Genomic DNA, 19,326 nt, shown 5'->3' with positions numbered 1-19,326 from the left:
GAAGGGACAACCCTGATCAATACCCCAAAAAATCAACACAGGTTTATTTAAGGTCAGTGCTCGGTTTGTATCTCACATTAGTACAAGCAGTCAGCCCGAGGTATAAGCAAAGTATGCCTCCTGATTATGAGATACTTCCTCAAAATGATCATAATTATGAAATACTTAACATGTTATTATGATATATTAAGTTATCATTTGTCAGTATGTCATAATAATGACTTAGTATCTCATAATTATTATTTGGGTATGAATTCCTTTTTTTAACCCGGTGTTGTAACGAGTTTTTTATTTTTATTTTGTCGACCTTTTACCTTTTTCCTTAGCCGTTTCCTGTGGGAAACATGTCAACACAACAGTTCATGTGTTGGTTCCGTCGACACGGCAGTAACAGTGCTACAGTGAGTGACTGCAGTTCTTGACAGGGTCGGGCTCGTCGAACAGTGAGTTCGTCTTTCTCTCATCATGTATTAATGCATATGGTGAAAAAGCTAGACCTACGCTACCTATATAACCTATATTACTTTATATTTCATCGTTTTCCGTATCTCGCTGACGAATAAGCGTATTGTTATATGGATGTTGTCAGTCAGGTTGCCTTGTTAACGCGAAATGGTGTCGTGACAAAAACGTATGCCTGAGAGAATGTGTGTCCCCGTCCGCGGGAGCGCGCATGCATTCAAGTGAGGGTGAAGTCCCAAGCTTGGATTCCACTGAATGAAAAAAAGTAAATGGAAAAAATTAGATACAAGGGTATGATTCATTTGCAAAGCAGCCATTGGTTTGTAAAAAAAATATATAAATAGAATAGAACTGTATTGTCCCCCAAGGTGGAAATTTACCAACATACAATCATAAAAGGAGGCAAAAAGAATGTCATAAAAACACACAGTTAGATTATGATAACATAAATACGCATAAAACAAGAAAGAAATAAGAGACAACTGTAAAGGACAGGGTTAAATTACATTAAAAAAGGCTCATATTACATAGACAGAGCTGACCCAAAGCATAAGTTATAAGCAAACTCCAGCAGGAGGCAGAAGAAACAGCATCATTTTGGAGGTAGCTAGCACCGTGATAAGCTAGCCTCTTAAGAAATTGTGCCAGCTAGCTTACATTTCGCATATCTGGTTTAACAGGTAGTTAGCTACTGTAATACTGTCACATCCAGCACTGCTGGTTGAGCTACATTTTTGTTTTATTAATGGCTTTCAGTAGTCTTGTCTCGTTTCAGGTAGCTTCACTTCCTGTTCTCCTGTATTTCCTGCCCTGCCCGTATTACTGCTGCAAATATCACAACAAAACGCACTAAGAAAAACGTGCTGCAAATCCCACAACACATTAAGAAAAACACTGCACACCCATCTCCATACCTGCACGCAGGGGGATCTCTCTACACTTGCATGAGTGCTATGGGAACACACATTCTATTGGGGGGAAAAAACCTTGGCACAACAAAATACCTTTGGGCCATTAGGGGTGAGAATTGCCAGAGACACCACAATAAGATATTGTCAAATACAATATTGTCAAATACTGATTATTTGTGATATATTAGCACACTGTGCTCCAGTCATGCAGGAAGTTCTGAACAAATCTTTTTAATTCACTGATTTAACTGCCTTACAAGTCACCAGTTTGTGTGTCATGTGTAAAACTAAGTCACGGCAGTTTTATGCAGTCGTGCAGTGATGACTCCTCCCACATTGAGGAGGTACTATAGTAATGGAAGTAAACCCAAACCAAAGAATCAAGGCGAGCTGGGACCATGTAGTGGAGACAAGGTATACGTGAACCGTGTGAACTATGAGGTGTTCTCTTGGGTACTTCAGGCGTGTCTTCACCTTGGCAATTGACTCAGGTAAAACACGCTGGCATTACTGTGTTCCCTTTTGTGGTTGTCTGTCATCTCACTGCATACAAACAAAAACAAAACGTTTTCTAAAAAAGCCTGATGGGTATTAAAAGTGCCTCTAGGGTATTTGATGAACGGGACAGATGTGTGCCCTCCATGGGCAGTGGAGGCAAAACCCAGAGAGTGTTTACAGTTCTTGCATGGAGAGAGAAGCTGTTGCTCAGTCAGGCAGTGTGAGACCTTACGAGAAACACTGCAGCCACCTGCAGTGGGAGGGGTAGGAGGAGTCCTTTGTGGTTTTTCAGCTTTTCTGATGCACCTGTTGGTGGGAAGAGAGGCACTTCTTTTTTCCTGATACATCCTGCAGTTACTGTATACTGTAGACCTTTCCCTGGCAGCAGCCTTGCAAGGGACGACATGAAACAGGAATTCCTTCATGCTGCTTTAGGGAGAGATGCAAAGCCTGCTCTTCAGGGTGTGGCTGGTTGGCACAGACTATTGTTTTGATTGTTTGATTGATAAGGGCCTTATTAACTCCCCTTGTAAGGAGATTGCCAGGGTTAGTGAAAACAAACAGGTTGCTCTAAATTCCAAAGGTTTTTGAGATGAATAAGTGCCAGTGGCTGAGAAGAGTGTGCTTTTACAGTGCACTGCTGCTTAGCTCTCTGACTTTCACAAGTTGTTATGATCACATTTCCTTTCAAGAATTGAATTTACACTATTTGTTGGACAAGAGACTGTACTGCAGCATTTCGTTGTTCACTCATTTTGGTGACATTATTATCCTGCACTGTCACTGATGAACACGACTGAGCTACACCAGTAGCTTTGTTTTTTAATGCAATTCTGCCATATGATTAGCTGCTTTAATAACTGCTTAAATAAACAGTTCATACACAGTACCTAATAATACCTAATATACAAATAATAATACCTAGCATAAAAAGAACACTGTAGTCTCCTGTTACAACCAGGCCTGATAACCATTGTTCAAACGTCCTGTGGACGAACAGATATCAGATGTCACGGTCAGCTAGACCGCTTGCTAATATGCCATATCATGCACAAAGCTTTCAATTAAGGCTATACATAATCTTCAGGCCCAGAACCAGCAGCGTGTCGGCTCTACAGTGCAAGGAACTGAATCATTTTATTGCACAATGCAGCAAATAAACATAAACCTAAACAGCAGATAATGTTTTAACTAACATGCTGCATGAGATACATCAGACAACGTTTGTGCGTCACTGCAGCTCCAGTTCCGTGGTTGGTTGGAACATGTCCAAAGTTTAAAACTCCAAATGCAATTACATGTTTTTGGTGACGTTGGTGCATTTGCTTGGTCGGTGCTACTATGAATATGGATATCCTTTTTACTTGTGTGGATTTTTTTTCTCTTTTGTTTGCGATAACATTGTGAAATTGCCGGTTTTTCAAGTAAGCGTAAGATCAACTGGGAGCAAGGAATCCAGTCAAAACCAGTTTGCTTTTCAAATATTAACAACATCCACTTCTTAAGAGACACAGTTTTCCTCAGTTTCTCTCTGAGGCAGGAATGTAGTGCATAGTCGTAGTAGAGCAGGTATGTAGTGCATAGTCGTAGTAAAACTTGAACTGTGTGATCTGTTCTGAGATGGAGTGCTCAAGTAAGTTAACTTGTCTGAGTCCTGCTGAGTTGAGGCTGTTGATCAGGCAGAGCGATTCCAGAATAAGCACCACCACTGGATTGGCAAAAGGTAAGAGTCAGTGCGTGCACTTGTTGAAATTGTTAACTTTCTTGTGAAACCTTTATCATCTTTGTCATGTCAAACCAAGTCTTATGAGATTTTTTTTCTTCATAATAATTAAATAAATTTGTACCAATACCAAATGTGCTCTCATTTAACAAGAGCACAGGTTTGGCAACTAACTTAACTTGAAAAGTGTTGTATGTAATCTGAGGGTTCATATTCCATGTGAACAATGCTAAATTTCCAGTTATTGTAATGTAACGACACACATGCCAAAGTTTTCATGTTGCACTGTTTATGAAACCATCAAACCATGACATGCTACACAAGTATGAAGCTTTGTCAATGATTGATGATCTCTACTGTTGTGATTCAGTGATTTATTAACATTGCAGTCACATAATGTGTCACTTTTCCCAGACATGGGGCCAATAGTGTTCTGCAGAGAGCCAGTTACGTTCATATTCTTGAAGGGACTGTTCATTTTGTTAAGAGCCAATAACTAGCCTGAGGCAAATACGTTTAACACATTTAACACATTACAGCAAGAAGCGCCCCATTAAATATCATGCAAATCTGTCACCTTTTCAGTTATGCTGCTCATAGACAGACGGATGCAGCTTTAGGAGAGGGGTCTCAAACTCAAATGACCTGGGGGCCACTCAGCATTTGTCTGGTCAGGAGAGACCAGTGACATAGGTGTTTACCAAACCTGGAAATGATGTTCTCAAATGTCTTGTTTTGTCCACAAACTAAAATGATTCAGTTTAACTTGTTTTATTATAAAAAAAAACACTCAATTGTTGACGATTCATTCAGTAATTGATTAATAATCGAATAATTGTTACAGCCACAAAGTGGAAAAAAGTTGAACTTTATGAGGAGATATATATATATATATATATATATATATATTTATTTATCTCAACATTGCATATTTATATCTCAAAAATGGTTTTTGTTACAATATTTCAAAGAATTTCAAAATAAAAGAGTATGTTTTGCTATGGAACAATACATGTTTAGGATTATTTGTTATGCAAAATGGAGGAAATAACTCGATATTGAGGAGGGCTGCATGAAATTGATTTGCAGGCTGCAAGTTTGAGAGCTCTGCTTTAAAATGGGCAAAGGGAACCAATGCAGTGTTTTTATGTGTGTACCTGTGTGTGTGCGTGTCTGTGTGTCAGGATACCAGCAGGCTAATGTCGTCATTTTACCCAAGCACCTGGCCGAAGACTTTGAAGCCTTCTGTCACAGTAATCCCGCCCCCTTGCCACTCCTATATCGCAGCCAATCGGGAGAGACCTCCTGTCTGCCTTTAGCCAGAAATGCTGACATAAGGTTTTTGTGCATTTTATTCATTCATTATTCTTTAGTGATTCATGTGAATGTGAATGCATGTTCTCCTAAACCCTTTACCCTGTATCTGTTTCCAGGACAGACATTTCTCAATACTGTGTGTATGAGAAGGGTCACCTGGTGGAAACAGTCTCCAGTCTGCAGAGTTACACCAGGGAACCAAGGTAATTCAAGCAAATGTAGAATTGCTGAACAAAACCATGCTTACTGGACCTTTTTGTGTAGAGTTTGAATGTTCTCCATGTGTGCGTGGGTTTATTCTAGTTTACTTAAACATATGCCCTATGTCAGCTGGGATTGGCAACAGCAGCCCTGTGTCGTCTGGTAGACGATGAATGAATGAATGAATGAAAACAAACATTTCACTTTTTGCAATTTTTGTGTTGTACATTGTACATGTACATGTTATACAAAAAAGTAATCATGATTTAGATTTCTGTCTTACAAATGCATTTTGAATGTTTTAGGCCTCATGTCTCATGTCAGTAATTCATGTATGCACAAATGTAGGTAAGATAGTTAATCATCCTTCCATTTTCTACCACTTTATCCTCCACAAGAGGGGCGCTGTGCCAATCTCAGCTTACATAGGGCAATAGGCGGGGTACACCCATATAGAGACAAATAACCAATCACTCCTATGGTCAATTTAGAGTGTCCAATTTACCTAATCCCCATATTGCATGTTTTTGGACTGTGGGAGGAAGCCGGAGAACCCGGAGAAAACCCAGGCGCACACGGGGAGAACATGCAAACTCCATGCAGAAATGCCCTTGCCTTCTTGCTGCAAAAGCAAGAGTGCAAACCACTACACCAACCTGATAAAATTGCATTATCAAATTGCATTATAAATGACTGATAAAGTGTGTAAGATTAATGATAGTTTATAGTTTGGTTTGCATAGCCTTAGAATAGACCCTTTTACATGTACTGCTGCCATTTTTTACAGCAGCCAAGACAGACAAACAAGCCAGAAAGTGTATTTCCCATATTAAAGTTGATGCTTACGACGCAGATGAAGTGTGTCAAATGAGTCATTACCAGGCTTTTGCAGAGTTTGTTTGTCGTTGATGGAGCAGGGAAACATCTAAAACATGCACGGCAGTGAGTCTCCTGGGAGCAGGGTTGAGAAACACTGAACATTCTGCCTGGTATGCAAAGGTCATTGTAGTTCACTGATGTACGAGATGTTTGTTGCAAAGTACAGTCTCACCATTAGATTTCACTAATACTTACACACTGGACATTGAATAAACCGCTACATAATGGATTTTCTGTCGTCATCATCAGTACACTACATCATTTAGTGAGCTGCCAGGCTTTAGTTTTTCTATATTCTTTCTTTTCATTGTGAGGCTACCTTTGTTCTTGCTGTGCTCCCATTCAGGATTGCTTCAGGACAGCAGGCCGTAAATCAGAGCCATCCGTGGTCGGACATGGTGTGTTTCTATCTGGGCTGCAGTTTTGGCTTCGAGGGCAAATTGAAGACCGCTGGAGTCCCTGTCAGAAATGTGGAGCAGGGCAGAAACGTCAGCATGTACAGGGTACGGTGCAAATGTCTACGAAGGTTCCGTATGTGTGTTTGCAATAATAGACAGCAGAGATAATATATTTGAACATTAGCATGAATACAATCTTCTGAATGAAACAAATCTTAAAGTATCTGTCCCTCTTTCACAAAACTCATCAACTTAATTTCTCTGTTAGGACGAGACTCAAAAATGTGCAGCCATCTGCCTCGGCCGGTGGAGGTGAAAGGAATAATGCGGGACAGAGGAGAGGTGGGGGAGCGAAAGGGAAAGAGGGAGGTGAGGTGGAGACAAAAGAGAGAGACCAGGAGCAGATATAAAACAAGCTATAGGTTTGGACAGGACAGTTACGGGGAGCCAGTGTAGAGAAATGTTGCAACATTTTTAATTAACTGAATGGTTTTAATAGACTTGTTGGAACCTCCTGGTGGTAAAGAGTTATCCAGCAGTAATCTAATCTTGATGTAACAAAAGCAGACAGAATGTTTCTAATTTTCATAATGTTCCGCAGGTGGAAGAAGGCTGTTCTGGAAAGTAGCATTATGTGTGGTCAGAAAGTTTTTCTCTTAAGGTGTTTAGGGCCAAGTGCAATGACCTCAATTTTGTCTGAGTTTAAGAGAAGAAAGTTACAAGTATTGAGGACATAATGTCCTGAATCAAGAAAAGGATAGAGCATCTGTAAACATTTACACCATAGTAATGGTCTGTGTTCTAAGTGTTAACATGAACAAACTGGAATCTATCAGATGAGTACGATTCAAACCAGCAGAGGGCAGTAACACAGATCCCAAGTGTCTGAATATTATGATCAGTGGTGTCAAGACCATTAGACCATTATCTGAGGCCAAGAGAAGGTCGTCAGTAACTTAAACTAGTGCTGTAACTTTTTGATTGGTTAATCTTTCATGTAAAATGTAGGTTTAATGTATTTACCATATCTTTGTCAAATGATTATACAGTGTGTGCAATAATTCTGTAACTCTGGCATGATTTGGGCACCTTCAACATCCTGTGTTAATCATGGTGAAGACTTTCAGAGAGCAAGTCATGTTGCAAAGTTGGTGACACTAACTTGCACACACTGTTTTCTTATTATTGTTGAATTGAATCTTCCAATGCATCACAGATTTGTTGAAATGATGATCATTCATTTCACAGAAAACCCTTACAGACCAGGACACTCTGCAAACACTTGTGTGATACAGTCTATTATGTTCTTGTGTGTGAAGACTGCAGTTACCTGTCGCTCTGCTGGAGCCTTCAGCTGCCCTCTAGTGGTCACTATGCGTCCTGTTCCAGCTGCTCTGCTGAATGCGGCAGTGGAGGTCACTCATCTCACTCCACGAGCACATGGAGCACCTGTACACATAGGAGAACCAGGTACGTACACACACACATACACATACAGTACAGTGAGGACATAGTGTGTCAGCGTAGGCATAGTTGATGTATTCCCTAGTCCCTTACCCCAATCAAATCTTAGCCTTAAACTTAACCAGTCCCAACCCCTGACCCCAGGGGTGGGACCAGCGACCCTCCAGTTACAAGCCAAGTTCACTTTCCAATTGGCCACGGCTGCCCGTATTTAACAACCTACAGCTACAGATCACCATAATCTAGCACAGATAGGAATGAGCACTGTACAATTCTCTTTCTCGCCTCTGGGGGAAAACATTCCTTCAAATGATCGAAGAAATCCAGCTTTGGTTTCAGTTTTTTCAATAAGTCAATATGTACATTAAAAGCCAACTTCTATACACATCATTTGTGGCATACAGAACCCGTCCAAATCAGATTCACTCTTTAAACAGCTTGTGTGTGCATGTGTGTTTGTGTAGCGCTCATCGGCATAAAGGACATGTCCAGACCAGACTATGGGGAACCAGTCGAGCTGCAGCCTGGTGATGTCCCAGTCTTCTGGGCTTGTGGAGTGACTGCAATCGAGGCAGTACTGAGCAGCAGTGAGCAATATGACTGACTTGAGCTGTAGTCTGTATACTACACATTTAAACAACTTAATAGATTGGAGGAAATGATCATGCTGTCAGTTTGATCTGATCTCCCAACATCATGTTCTGTTGTGTCTTTCAGAACCTTCATTGGCCTTCAGTCATTCACCAGGATGTATGTTCCTGACTGATGTCCCAGACTCCTCTACTTCCCTCATAACTCCTCCCCCTGACAGCCTGAATGGCCCAAACATTGAACTCAGTCCTGAGCTGACGCCACTCTGCTTCTTGGTGTCCCACAAGCCCTTGCTGTACAGCCTGGTATCTCAGCGGGCAGCAGCAAGAATCCGACATCTGGAGATTATTATTGGAGAAGATCCAGGTAATTAGATGCACTAATTAGTAAGAGATCATAGATGACCGAACACTTAGTTATGTGCTTAAAACGTGTATTGTAAGTGTGATCTAAAATGCATCACTCTGTGTCTCCACAGACACAAAAGGGTGCCAGAACAGTACAATGACTTTTGAGACAAGGTGTTTTTTTTTGTTTTGTTTTTTTTTAACTTGCAATTGCAAAAAGCTGCTGTTTGCCATTTTCCACACAGCACTTGGTGTAAAATCGACTAAAAAAGACACGTATTATGTACTGTATGCATCAAGTTACTTATGAGTTGAGAAAGAGAAGGGTTTTCTTTGGAAGTAACACCTAAGCCTTCAACAGTTAAACTACTTTCTGTAGTTTCACCATAACAGATCCGTGCACAAAAGCTATCCTGTAATTTGGAAGAAAAAAAACAACAGAAAATTTAAATCTAATGTGTGGAAAAATAATAAGCAAGTGATAAAGTTGAGTAGTTTGGAGCAGAAGAGGAGTTCCTCACCCTTAAGTTCTGCTTCGTGTTGGAGTCAGAACCAAGCTGTCACTTTCTGTCACCAGGTCAACGAGGGATCAGACATTTGTTCACTGAGGATGAACTTCTGCACTCCTGTCTGGCTCTCTCCCACTCCACCTCGGTTGCCATAACGACTGGCTTCCCCACGTACGTGCACAGGTACCTATATTATTTCTATAGTATTAAACTGGAAGCGCCTACGCAAATGCACTGAGTAATTTATTATTCTTATTTATTATACCAGCGCACCTCGTTATTCATGCAATTATACAATCAAGATTTTTTTGGCATTAGTGATCAATAATTCCATAACCCTGTTAATCAAGTGATGTATGAACAACACTCATAGATAAACATCCCCCCGTGTTATTTTTTTCCTATTAGCCCACATGATGAGAATGATGGCCCACCTGGAGCCATTGCCATGGCGACAATGCTGTTGTCTCTAGGGAAACAGGTGACCATGGTAACAGACAGGAGATCCTTGGAGAGGAACCAGGCCCTTATTGATGAAGCTGTGAAAACAGGTAGGAGAAAAGTTTTAATTAAAGTCTTTGAAACCTGCTGTGAAAATAAAGCATTCACCGACCTAACTGAGATTATTTGTTATGATCTTGTTTCGGGAAAGTGAATTGAAAATGAAATGGAAAAACAAAGCCTTTCTCCTCACACCTTGACAATTCTGTCCTCAGGTGTGCTGAAAACTACAATCCCTCTGGTCACCTTTGAAGACACTGGCCCAGATGCTGCTTTGCACTTTTTGTGTCACCATGGAGACCCCAGCAAGCTCAGGTTAGCTGACGTTATCTGTCTATTATCTCTGCAATTACAAGCTCTATGTGAATTATCTTGGTATCTTCTGACTTCTCACCTCTCAAAACACTCCAACCAACATTAGCCATGTCCTAGGCTGACCAGGAGGTGGCAGTAATGAGCCTCTCACTATTGAAGCCTGCTGAAGGGTGCCTGGGCCCGCCAGAGTCTAGGAGCGCCTCTGGTTTGAAGTCAATATCTGTAGCTATTACAATGGAATTAAATGCCCACAATGGTCAATGTCCATCAGGTGCAGGCACAGGGATCATAAGTAGGGAGGAGCTACTACAATACTCAGCGTCAGTATTGGTATCAGCCCAGTAGGTGAAAAACACTGGAGTAGATTTCAGAAAAAGAAAAACAAAGCAGTGTGCGTAATTAATTATGTGTAATTACCATTCAAAACAGTGTTTTGCCAACTGTTTTTTATTTCTTTTTAATGCTAACCCATGTCTTAAAGATGGAAATTTATTTGTGACAACATTCACAATGTGAAATTTGTGTACACGTGAATATTATGCTTGAATGGGTACACCAGCCATTTTAAAGATCAATCCATTTGGTAAATGAGTCACAAATTCTTAATTCTAAGAATTATTATTATCTGTGGTTCCCGAGCCAGACTATGGGAATGACTGGTGTAAAAGATGTAAAACTAACTTCATCAAACTGATTTCTGCATCAGTAGATATGCAGGCTTGTAAATTATGTGGATGTGCATCAGATACAAAAAGTAGAATCTAACCATTATTTCAACAGAGAAAACCTCCAAAAACGAACTTCACAAATGTATTATTTATTATTACTACATTTATTCTCTAAAGCCAATGTAGTCCTTGTCTAAACTTTTCAGAGTGTCATTGATCATGTGGCTGTGTTGTTTAAAACCAGATATGACCACCTTGTGGCGATAGAGCGCTGTGGAAGAGCAGCTGACGGACATAACTACAACATGAAGGGAGTGGAAGTCAAACATCTGGTGGATCCTATTGATAACCTGTTTATCGCTGCCAAGGATTTACCTGGAATTACCACCACGGGTCAGCACATCTCCTTTACTGTAATTTAGTGAAAGCCGACTAAATATGTTCCTCATAGAAAGCTTTCTTTATCCTGAGATACATTTTACCGACTCAATAAATGTTTTTAAAAGTGTTACATAAAGTTCATTAAAGGTATGGCGACAGTGGCTGGAGGTGGCAGAGCTGAAGACTCTGAGATTTTCATTGTGAGTGACCAGGATGGACAGTATTAGAAGTGAGCATATTCCAGGGACAGCTCAGGTGGAACAGTTTGGAGATAAAGTAAGAGAGTCAGGTTTGAGATGGTTTGGTCACGTGCAGAGGAGGGATAGTGATTATATTGGACAAAGGGTGTTGAAGATGGATGGAGCTGCCAGGCAGGAGGGATAGAGAAAAAACCCCAGAGAATGTTCATGGATGTTGTGAAGGAGGATATGAGGACAGGATGGAGGCAGATGATCCGCTGTGGCGACCCTTAAAGGGCAAAGTATGAGTATGAGCTGTCACAAAGGTATTAGTAGCAACCAGTGGAATGAATTTGATTGAAAGACCAAGATTTTCTTCTGAGGTTGTCCAGCATTACAGTGATATTGGCAGCATAGGTGAGGGTAAAAAAAAAAAGATGAGTTGTTGCTGTTATTTCAACAAATCCTTTGGTATTTGTACTTGGTGTTTTTGGAGTGTTGCTGGAAAGAACCAGAAAGTATCAGTATTGGTATACTCTTACTGACAGAAAAGAAAGAAAGCCTGTAACTGTGGACTGTGAAGTTCTAGCACAGTAACAGTGGAAGTTTACACAATGGAGTATATGGCAGTAAAATGTGGACACTTTTCTCGCAAGATGAACTCCAGTAACGCTGTACTTGAAATGTAATATGATGCCCTATGTCAAAATGTCGTAATATTAGACTCATATACAGGAGCTGAGCAGATGGTCTTGTCTCTGCAGGAATCGGTGATGGCGGTAATGAGTTGGGGATGGGTAAAGTGAAGGAGAAGGTGAGGAGCCTGATACCCAACGGGAGCCTCATAGCCTGTGACATTCCTGCTGACTATGTCATCATTGCCGGTAAGGAGTCACTGCTGCATGCATGTAGTTGCATGTGTAATAAATAATTGTAAAAAATATTCATTATTAGGGGTGGGACTCACACTGTACCTCACGAAAGTGTGCGATACAACCAAAATCATTATATTGCAAGACAGTCGTATAGTGATCCATCACGATATCGATATGTATTGCACGAGGAAGGACGACAAACTGATATTTTGACCCACCCCTAGTTTTTATTATTATTTTAGTAAATTTTGCTGTACAAAAACACAATTTGCCTTGTAATTGTAGTCGCCAGTGTTTCCTCTGTCTTTTCCCACTAACATCCTCGTGCCTCTCTCATACAGGTGTGAGTAATTGGGGTGGATATGCTGTGGCCTGTGGGCTCTACCTACTCTACACCTGCCCGTCACACCAGAGGTACCTGAGGAGAGGACTGGGTGAGGAACTCACAACATCCCAAGAACAGCTTCAGGACTGGACCGCTCACCTGCCATCTGTGGACAAGGTGATACACACACAAAGCAAATTGTAATAATAATAATAATAATAATGCTTTTAAGAACTAGTTTTGTGATTTTTTTAAATTTAGTTTGTAATTTTCATAATTCACCATCACAATTCATAGTCTAGTCCACAGAGAACTCAGTCTCTGGAGCGTTCCTCTCTCACTTACCCTTCTTTTCCACACCATTCACAACATGGTAATAAACTACAGTCATTTAGGATTGATTGAGTCAAATTATGTGTTCACTATTGCATAACAAGAAATGTTCCTGGTTGACTTAACTCGACTAATACAGGAAATAAATAGAAAGATTCGGATTGTAATCCAGATCTGCATCGAATTTGAACTGTTCATATATACTGTGCACATGTGCACCTGATTTTCTTCATTGTGATTACTGCATTATTTCTTGTAAAATTCGCTAAAGTCCTAAAAAATAGTCCCTCACAATATAATATTGTACAAAGTGAGAAAACTTAATTGTAGTAATCACTCTAAAGGTTAATGGGTTGTTTGTTTGTCTACACCCTGACAGTCAGAGAATTTAAGCTAGGGCTGCAAGTAATAATTAAATTTTTTTAATTATTGATTTAATTATTTTTATCAAATAATTAATAATTTAATTATTAAATGACTTTCTCGATTTTTTGGTCCGTAATATGTCAGAAAATGCAAAACAATGTTGATCAGTGTTTCTCAAACTGGGAAATGATGATGTCCTCGAATTGTCCACAAAGGAGAAACTTAATTTAATTACCGAAAAAAACACTATAATTGATGAATAGATTAAAAAAATAGTTGACGATTCATTCAGTCTAATGTAAACTAAGCACAGAAAACATAATCCCCCCTTTAGTGCAAAGGAAAATAAACTTTCAGAGCGCAGCTCCTCATGCATCCATCAGGCAGCCAGAAAAAACATTTCAAATGAATGGGTTAGGGTTAGAAACAACGTGAATGCAGCTTTAGACATTAAAACCAAACAGCATGTCTATAAAACAAATCTACGTGTGTGTGAAAAATTCTCTCTCTCTGTGTCTCTCAGGAGGAATCCTTCCTCTCCACTCTGATGCAATTTGGAATACGATGTGGTATAACTGGTCACTTGGCGATGAAGGTGGATGGTTTGACATTTCACCCCACACACTCCGACATCATCACCAAACTACGAGAGGTCACACTGTAGACTTCAACTTAAAAAAAAAAGTATGAGTATGTAAAAAAAATAAAAAGATATACAGTATGTATGTATATGTATATATATATATATATATAATGTAGTTAATATGAATCACTTTGAAAGCTCAAACCTTGGGTGTATGAGTGCTCATTTGGGTCAGCTGTTCAGATCACACATGACCAGTGTATGAAAGGAAGTGAGAGAGAAAGGAGTTTCCTGGCACTCATTGTTCTTTTCATAAGGAGCAAACAGAGGCACAACAACAACAACAACAACAACAAAATCACAAAAATGGGTGACAGCTGCCCCTAATTTAATATATTTGTATGATATAAAACACATTTTTGAAAGTCAAAGATGGCTCCACAGAACCTCAGTCCTTCCTGAAAACAAACTGACCCGGGAAATTTCACCAGGAGCGACATTCAGGCTCACTACAATGACAGTGATGGTGTCTGATGGTACATACAAGCCTGTTACTCTCTGCAAGGTTACAGTTTAAGTGTTAAATATTAATAATACCGCTGAAACACCGGGGCGAAGTTGCTTCACACGCGTGCTTCGTATTGCGTCACAATGCCGACATACTTTCTGTAACGTGCAAGTGTTACAGGCGACTTGAGCGATGCTGTAAATCCCGCGTCACCGCCCGTCATTCTGCTACAGCATTTTCATATCAAAACACAGCTGATCCGCATAATTATGTGTGAAACAATAACCTCTGCCCCAGAAAAAGTCTCCAGAACCTTCTTCTACTGTATGTGTGTGTGTGTGTCTACCGGTGCCTACAAAAGTTTTGAAGACATGCTCAAATTTTAAAGTCGTTGCTAGGCAACAACAACACCACTTATCGGCCTGTCATGTTACAGTAATGCGAGGAATGAAGACAGAGAAAATAGCCCCTTGGGAAACTTCTCTGACCTAAACTAGCACGGAACGGACTAAAGCCAGGTCCAAGTCCGGATAGTCTTCAGGCTCATGTAGCGTCACGTTTGTGATTAAAGGTTTAGTCAGCAGAAAGATATATGTACATGAAGTAAAAATCAAGGAATGATGTCCAGCTCCAGCACACGCCTTTGTTTTGTTTTTTCCAGCAGTGACCTTTGTCCAAAATGTGACCCCAGTTTAATAATATGACTTCCTGCTGGACGGCAGCAGCAGCCAGGAGCAGATACAACTGCCAAGATTAACACACACACACACACACACACACACACACACACACACACACACACAAACAAACACACACAGTCTGGTTTCCATCACCTCAAAAGAACATTACACTGACTTGCATTCATTTGCTGGAGACTACCTCTGGCCTAAAGCATAACCACAATTCAGAGCTAAACCCTAAACTTGAACTAGTCCCTCAGAAATGTTTATCACATTCATTCAGTCAGGGTCCTCAAGGGGTAACAAATACAAATACAAACACACACACACACTATTAAACTTGGTACCTCCAGAGGAAGGATGCTGTTACTAAAACAAATAAATCAACAGACAATAGCAAACAAAGGGGAAAAAACATTCCTTTTCATTTGCAGCTCCTGGCTCACCTTGACATCCAGCCAACCATAATATCTCCAAACTCTGAAATACAGAGACAGAAGAGTTGTTCAAAGAAGCAGAGTCTCTCTCACGTCAAAAACTAAGAATATCAGCACACCTCGCACAGAACTCTAGAGAAGAGAAGTGAAAAACACTTCAATGAGCAGAGCAATCATTGAATAATCAATTGTAACACCTTTGTTAGGTTTTGTGATTTGCTGTTAATGTAATGCACCTGTAAAGACTCCATGGGGGCCCTTAGCAGAATGTGAGTTTGGGGCCCCTTATCAACTATGAAGCAGTAAATGATATTTCTGGACACTCAGGCATGTTCTAACCCTTGTATTAGCTCAAATCTTTCATTCTAAATAAAATAAATACATCTCAGAAGAATGGTTTTGTGTTGATTTTCACTTCCTATTCAAAGTGGCTAAGAGATGAATATGGTGTCGGCCTACTGACAGGTAAGTAAGTGATTCTATGTTGATTTTCTTATGAGCAGAATGCATGCATAATAACTCCCTCTGCACTTTAATGTTGTGTATGGATTGCAGTGTTTACCTGGTGCTGGAAAAACAATCAGGTTTGCACTCATTAAATTCATGGTGTGGAAAACCTGAACAAAAACAAACCGCATTTACTTTATAGCCTGGTGCAGAACAAAATGTGGATTTAGTTGATGGTTATTAGTAACATACAATTGAAATGAAATGCATTTTGCACTTAGGAACTCGTTTGGCACAGATTGAGTCATTTGAAGTTTCTGCTTGACCTATAAGTCTGTAACTTTCCTCTGAATCCTTTTGTCACTGGTTCCAGATAATGTTGGAATGCTGTGCTATGACTGCTGCAGGCGTTATATGGAGGACATTCACTGTAAAACTGTAAAACTTAACTTAAAATCTGGCATTCTTTTCTGTGCTCCATCATCATGTGACCTCACAGAGTAACCAGTCTTGAATAAAGCACCTGAAAGTGATACAATGACTCTGGAGGAAGTTGAAGTCACTTTTTCTTTTTTACAATATTACTGGAGTAAAAGTCTTAAAGTATGTGACATTTATTGTACTTAAGTATCAAACGTTTTCTGATATTAAACATACTTAAGTTTTAGAAGTAAATGTAATAAAAAAAGTTAGCATTGAGGACCAAAAACATACAGTAAGAGAGGGAGGACTTGGTTTTAGGTTAGGGTAAGTGGTTAAGGAAGTGGTTAAGGAATGCATTATGTATGTGTCATCACTGTGATGCTGCAGTGCTGCACAAACACGTGAGTGTTTATCAATGATAACTTTTAAAGCACCCAAAAATACATATCTGATGTCCTCTTACCTTATGAACCTGGCTGTGAACTGAGGTCCTCGTGCAAAAGCCGTCGAAACATCCCCCAATCCAGATTGAGGACCAAGGGTCAGCAGGCCTCTTCAGTCCGGGCACCCACTTTTGGAACAACCTGCCTCAGGAGATCGGACTGAAAAGCTCCTCAACTCATTTTAAAAACATGACAAAAGAGTGCATTTTCTGGGTTAGTTCCTCTTATTGATGGACCTGTGGTTTTATTTCATGGCGTCTGTTGTCTTAAAAAGGTACAGTGTAGGATCTCACACTTCCTTTCCAAACATGTTCTGGCCTTCAGTTAGCATCACAACTCAATTTAGTTTGTCGATTAAAAAGAGGCTAATCCAACATGAATGATGTGAATATTAAGGGCGTGTTCTTACGGAAGTGAAAACAACAATTCGTACAACAAGGTGATTGTACATATGTATTACAAAAATCTTACACACTGGACCTTTAATGTTCAAATATTCTTTTCAACTTATTTTATATAAAGCGCTCTCTATAAACGTGTAAATACTAGGGTGAGGCGGGGTTGAAGCAGTAAAAGCCACATCCTGTGTCTGGAATACACACAGCACAGAGCAGCGATCAACATCAACAGAGGAGGACATGTGGGCAGAAGAGACGTGAGACGTCCTTCTGAAAAACTTCCTGCTGTTGACACTGTGGGCGTCAAAGAGAGAAGGCTGAGGTCACACACACACACACACATTAACGTCGCAGTACAAAGTGACCACAATTAAAAACAGAAACAGTCTTCTTTTTTTTTTGCATTCAGTCTCATTTATAAAAAAATATCTTTATCACATTCATGACTTGAAGACGTCATTTGAACATTTATCATGATAAACGTCACGTTATATAGCGCTATATAAACTCAGGCTTCGACAATAATGATACATTATTGAACAACTTCAATGCAAATTGTTTAAAAAAAACAAACAAACATAGGACCACAACAACACTGTGCCACTCATTTGCATGCAAGCGGCGACATGTTAACACTGGACGTGGTCGTTCAAACCGTTTCATAGAACCAGAGCAGAACAGGGAAAGAGCGAGGAGAGCAGACGAGACACATGCCAGAGTTTAAAAGCAGTGTCACTGCTGCTGCGTTCAATGACATCATGTCAATTCAACGTCACCCAAAGACAGAATATGTACAAAATACTATCACTTTTAAATTAATGATAAACATAAAGAATAAATAGCAATTTGTTGTTCTTTTCTTTTTAAATGAACATAACCGTATCAAAAGAAATGTTAATTGCTGCCGATTAACAGTAGTTAGTCTGATTTAGAGGCGCAATCATGATTAGAATTTACATATAAAGCCTCAATTGCCTCTATTATGTTTGATATAACGGCACAGCTGCAGCAAATTATTTACACTTTGTCTTCTTTGGTTTACTGTGTCAAGGGTTGTGCTATTAGATTGGTTCTAGTACTGCATGCTTTGTGCTGTTACACAATCATTTTATCCCAGTGAGACAAAGTAAGTCGTTCAGGTTTTCTCTGGGTTGCGTGCAAGTACACATTCATCATTACAAAACCATGATAAATCACATCTTTTCCAGAGTATCTGTCATTGTAAACGAGTCCCTGGTGGACAGTGAACACCCTTTGGCAAAGGTGTTCCCTCTAACTTTTACTTCATGAGACACATAGAACACCACGGAGGGTTTTTCTAGCGTTGCTTGTAACATATTTGGAGTGAACGGAACCTGTGATTAAAAACATTCAGAGGATTTGCATTGCAGCAAGCGAGTTTAAAAAAAACAAAATGCGTGAAGTGCGTGAAGCATTGTTAAAACGACAGGTTTACAGACGCAGTCTGATAGTTAAAGGGTCATTTCTGCTCCTTCCAAACCTGATGCACTGTTTCTTTGAGCAGAAACAATTCAAAGGATCATTTTTTTTAAAATCAATATTTTAACATTATTTGTTTTTGATGAATAACATTTGTGTCATAAGCTGGATAAAGTGACTAATTATCAGGACCATGGACCTAAATATTGGACTCTTTACCCTGATGATTATTCCAACATGCATATTGATCTTCAGACCCTGATCACCTGATATGAAAATAAATAAATCTGTTTTCTTATGATCTTATAATCTACTCTCCAAAGCCCTTATGGGGCCTGAATTTGACGTAAGTTTAACATTGTTTAGATAACTATAGGCAAACTTTATAGACATAATATTGACTAGCTAAACAATCCAAGCTAGTTTCCATTAAAAAATTCATATTTTTGGATCCCACATGGTATCCAAATTTGTCAAGAACTGTACACACCAGCTATTAAAACTGTGTTGTGATTATTTTCTCGTTTTGTTCAAGCTGATAATGTAAAAGTGGAACACAATTTGCAAACACAACACATGGTATGGTGAAGGTAGGCCCACTTGTTTTTGTTTTCATCTCAAAACTACACTACATCTACTTTTTGTTAACCCTTTAACACAGTGTATCAAGCCGGTGAATCAGCGTCTTTGTCACCAGAGAGGAGAGTGTTGGAAAAATGCCTGT

At 39.7% G+C, this 19,326-nt stretch overlaps 1 protein-coding gene across 3 annotated transcripts; it reads left to right on the top strand.

The window, feature by feature from the left end:
* The first annotated feature begins 464 nt into the window (after positions 1–464).
* dglucy (D-glutamate cyclase) lies at positions 465–15,102 on the top strand. 3 transcript variants are annotated; one of them, XM_044047616.1, is made up of 14 exons: positions 465–1,864; positions 4,779–4,932; positions 5,028–5,114; positions 6,338–6,494; positions 7,709–7,859; positions 8,318–8,440; positions 8,571–8,810; positions 9,369–9,483; positions 9,709–9,851; positions 10,017–10,116; positions 11,029–11,177; positions 12,109–12,228; positions 12,561–12,721; positions 13,767–15,102. In XM_044047616.1, the coding sequence occupies exons 1-14, from the start codon at positions 1,810–1,812 to the stop codon at positions 13,905–13,907; spliced, it is 1,896 nt and encodes a 631-aa protein (XP_043903551.1). In that variant the 5' UTR covers positions 465–1,809; the 3' UTR covers positions 13,908–15,102. The 3 variants fall into 3 exon arrangements, with proteins under 3 accessions (XP_043903551.1, XP_043903550.1, XP_043903549.1); XM_044047615.1 differs by lacking the exon at positions 465–1,864 and adding an exon at positions 1,871–3,594 and having other exon boundaries at positions 9,369–9,471; XM_044047614.1 differs by lacking the exon at positions 465–1,864 and adding an exon at positions 1,871–3,594.
* Positions 15,103–19,326: the final 4,224 nt, after the last annotated feature.

The sequence above is a fragment of the Solea senegalensis genome, linkage group LG16 (assembly GCF_019176455.1).
Source record: "Solea senegalensis isolate Sse05_10M linkage group LG16, IFAPA_SoseM_1, whole genome shotgun sequence".
NCBI lineage: Eukaryota > Metazoa > Chordata > Actinopteri > Pleuronectiformes > Soleidae > Solea > Solea senegalensis.
This window is presented reverse-complemented; position numbering and strand designations above follow the sequence as displayed.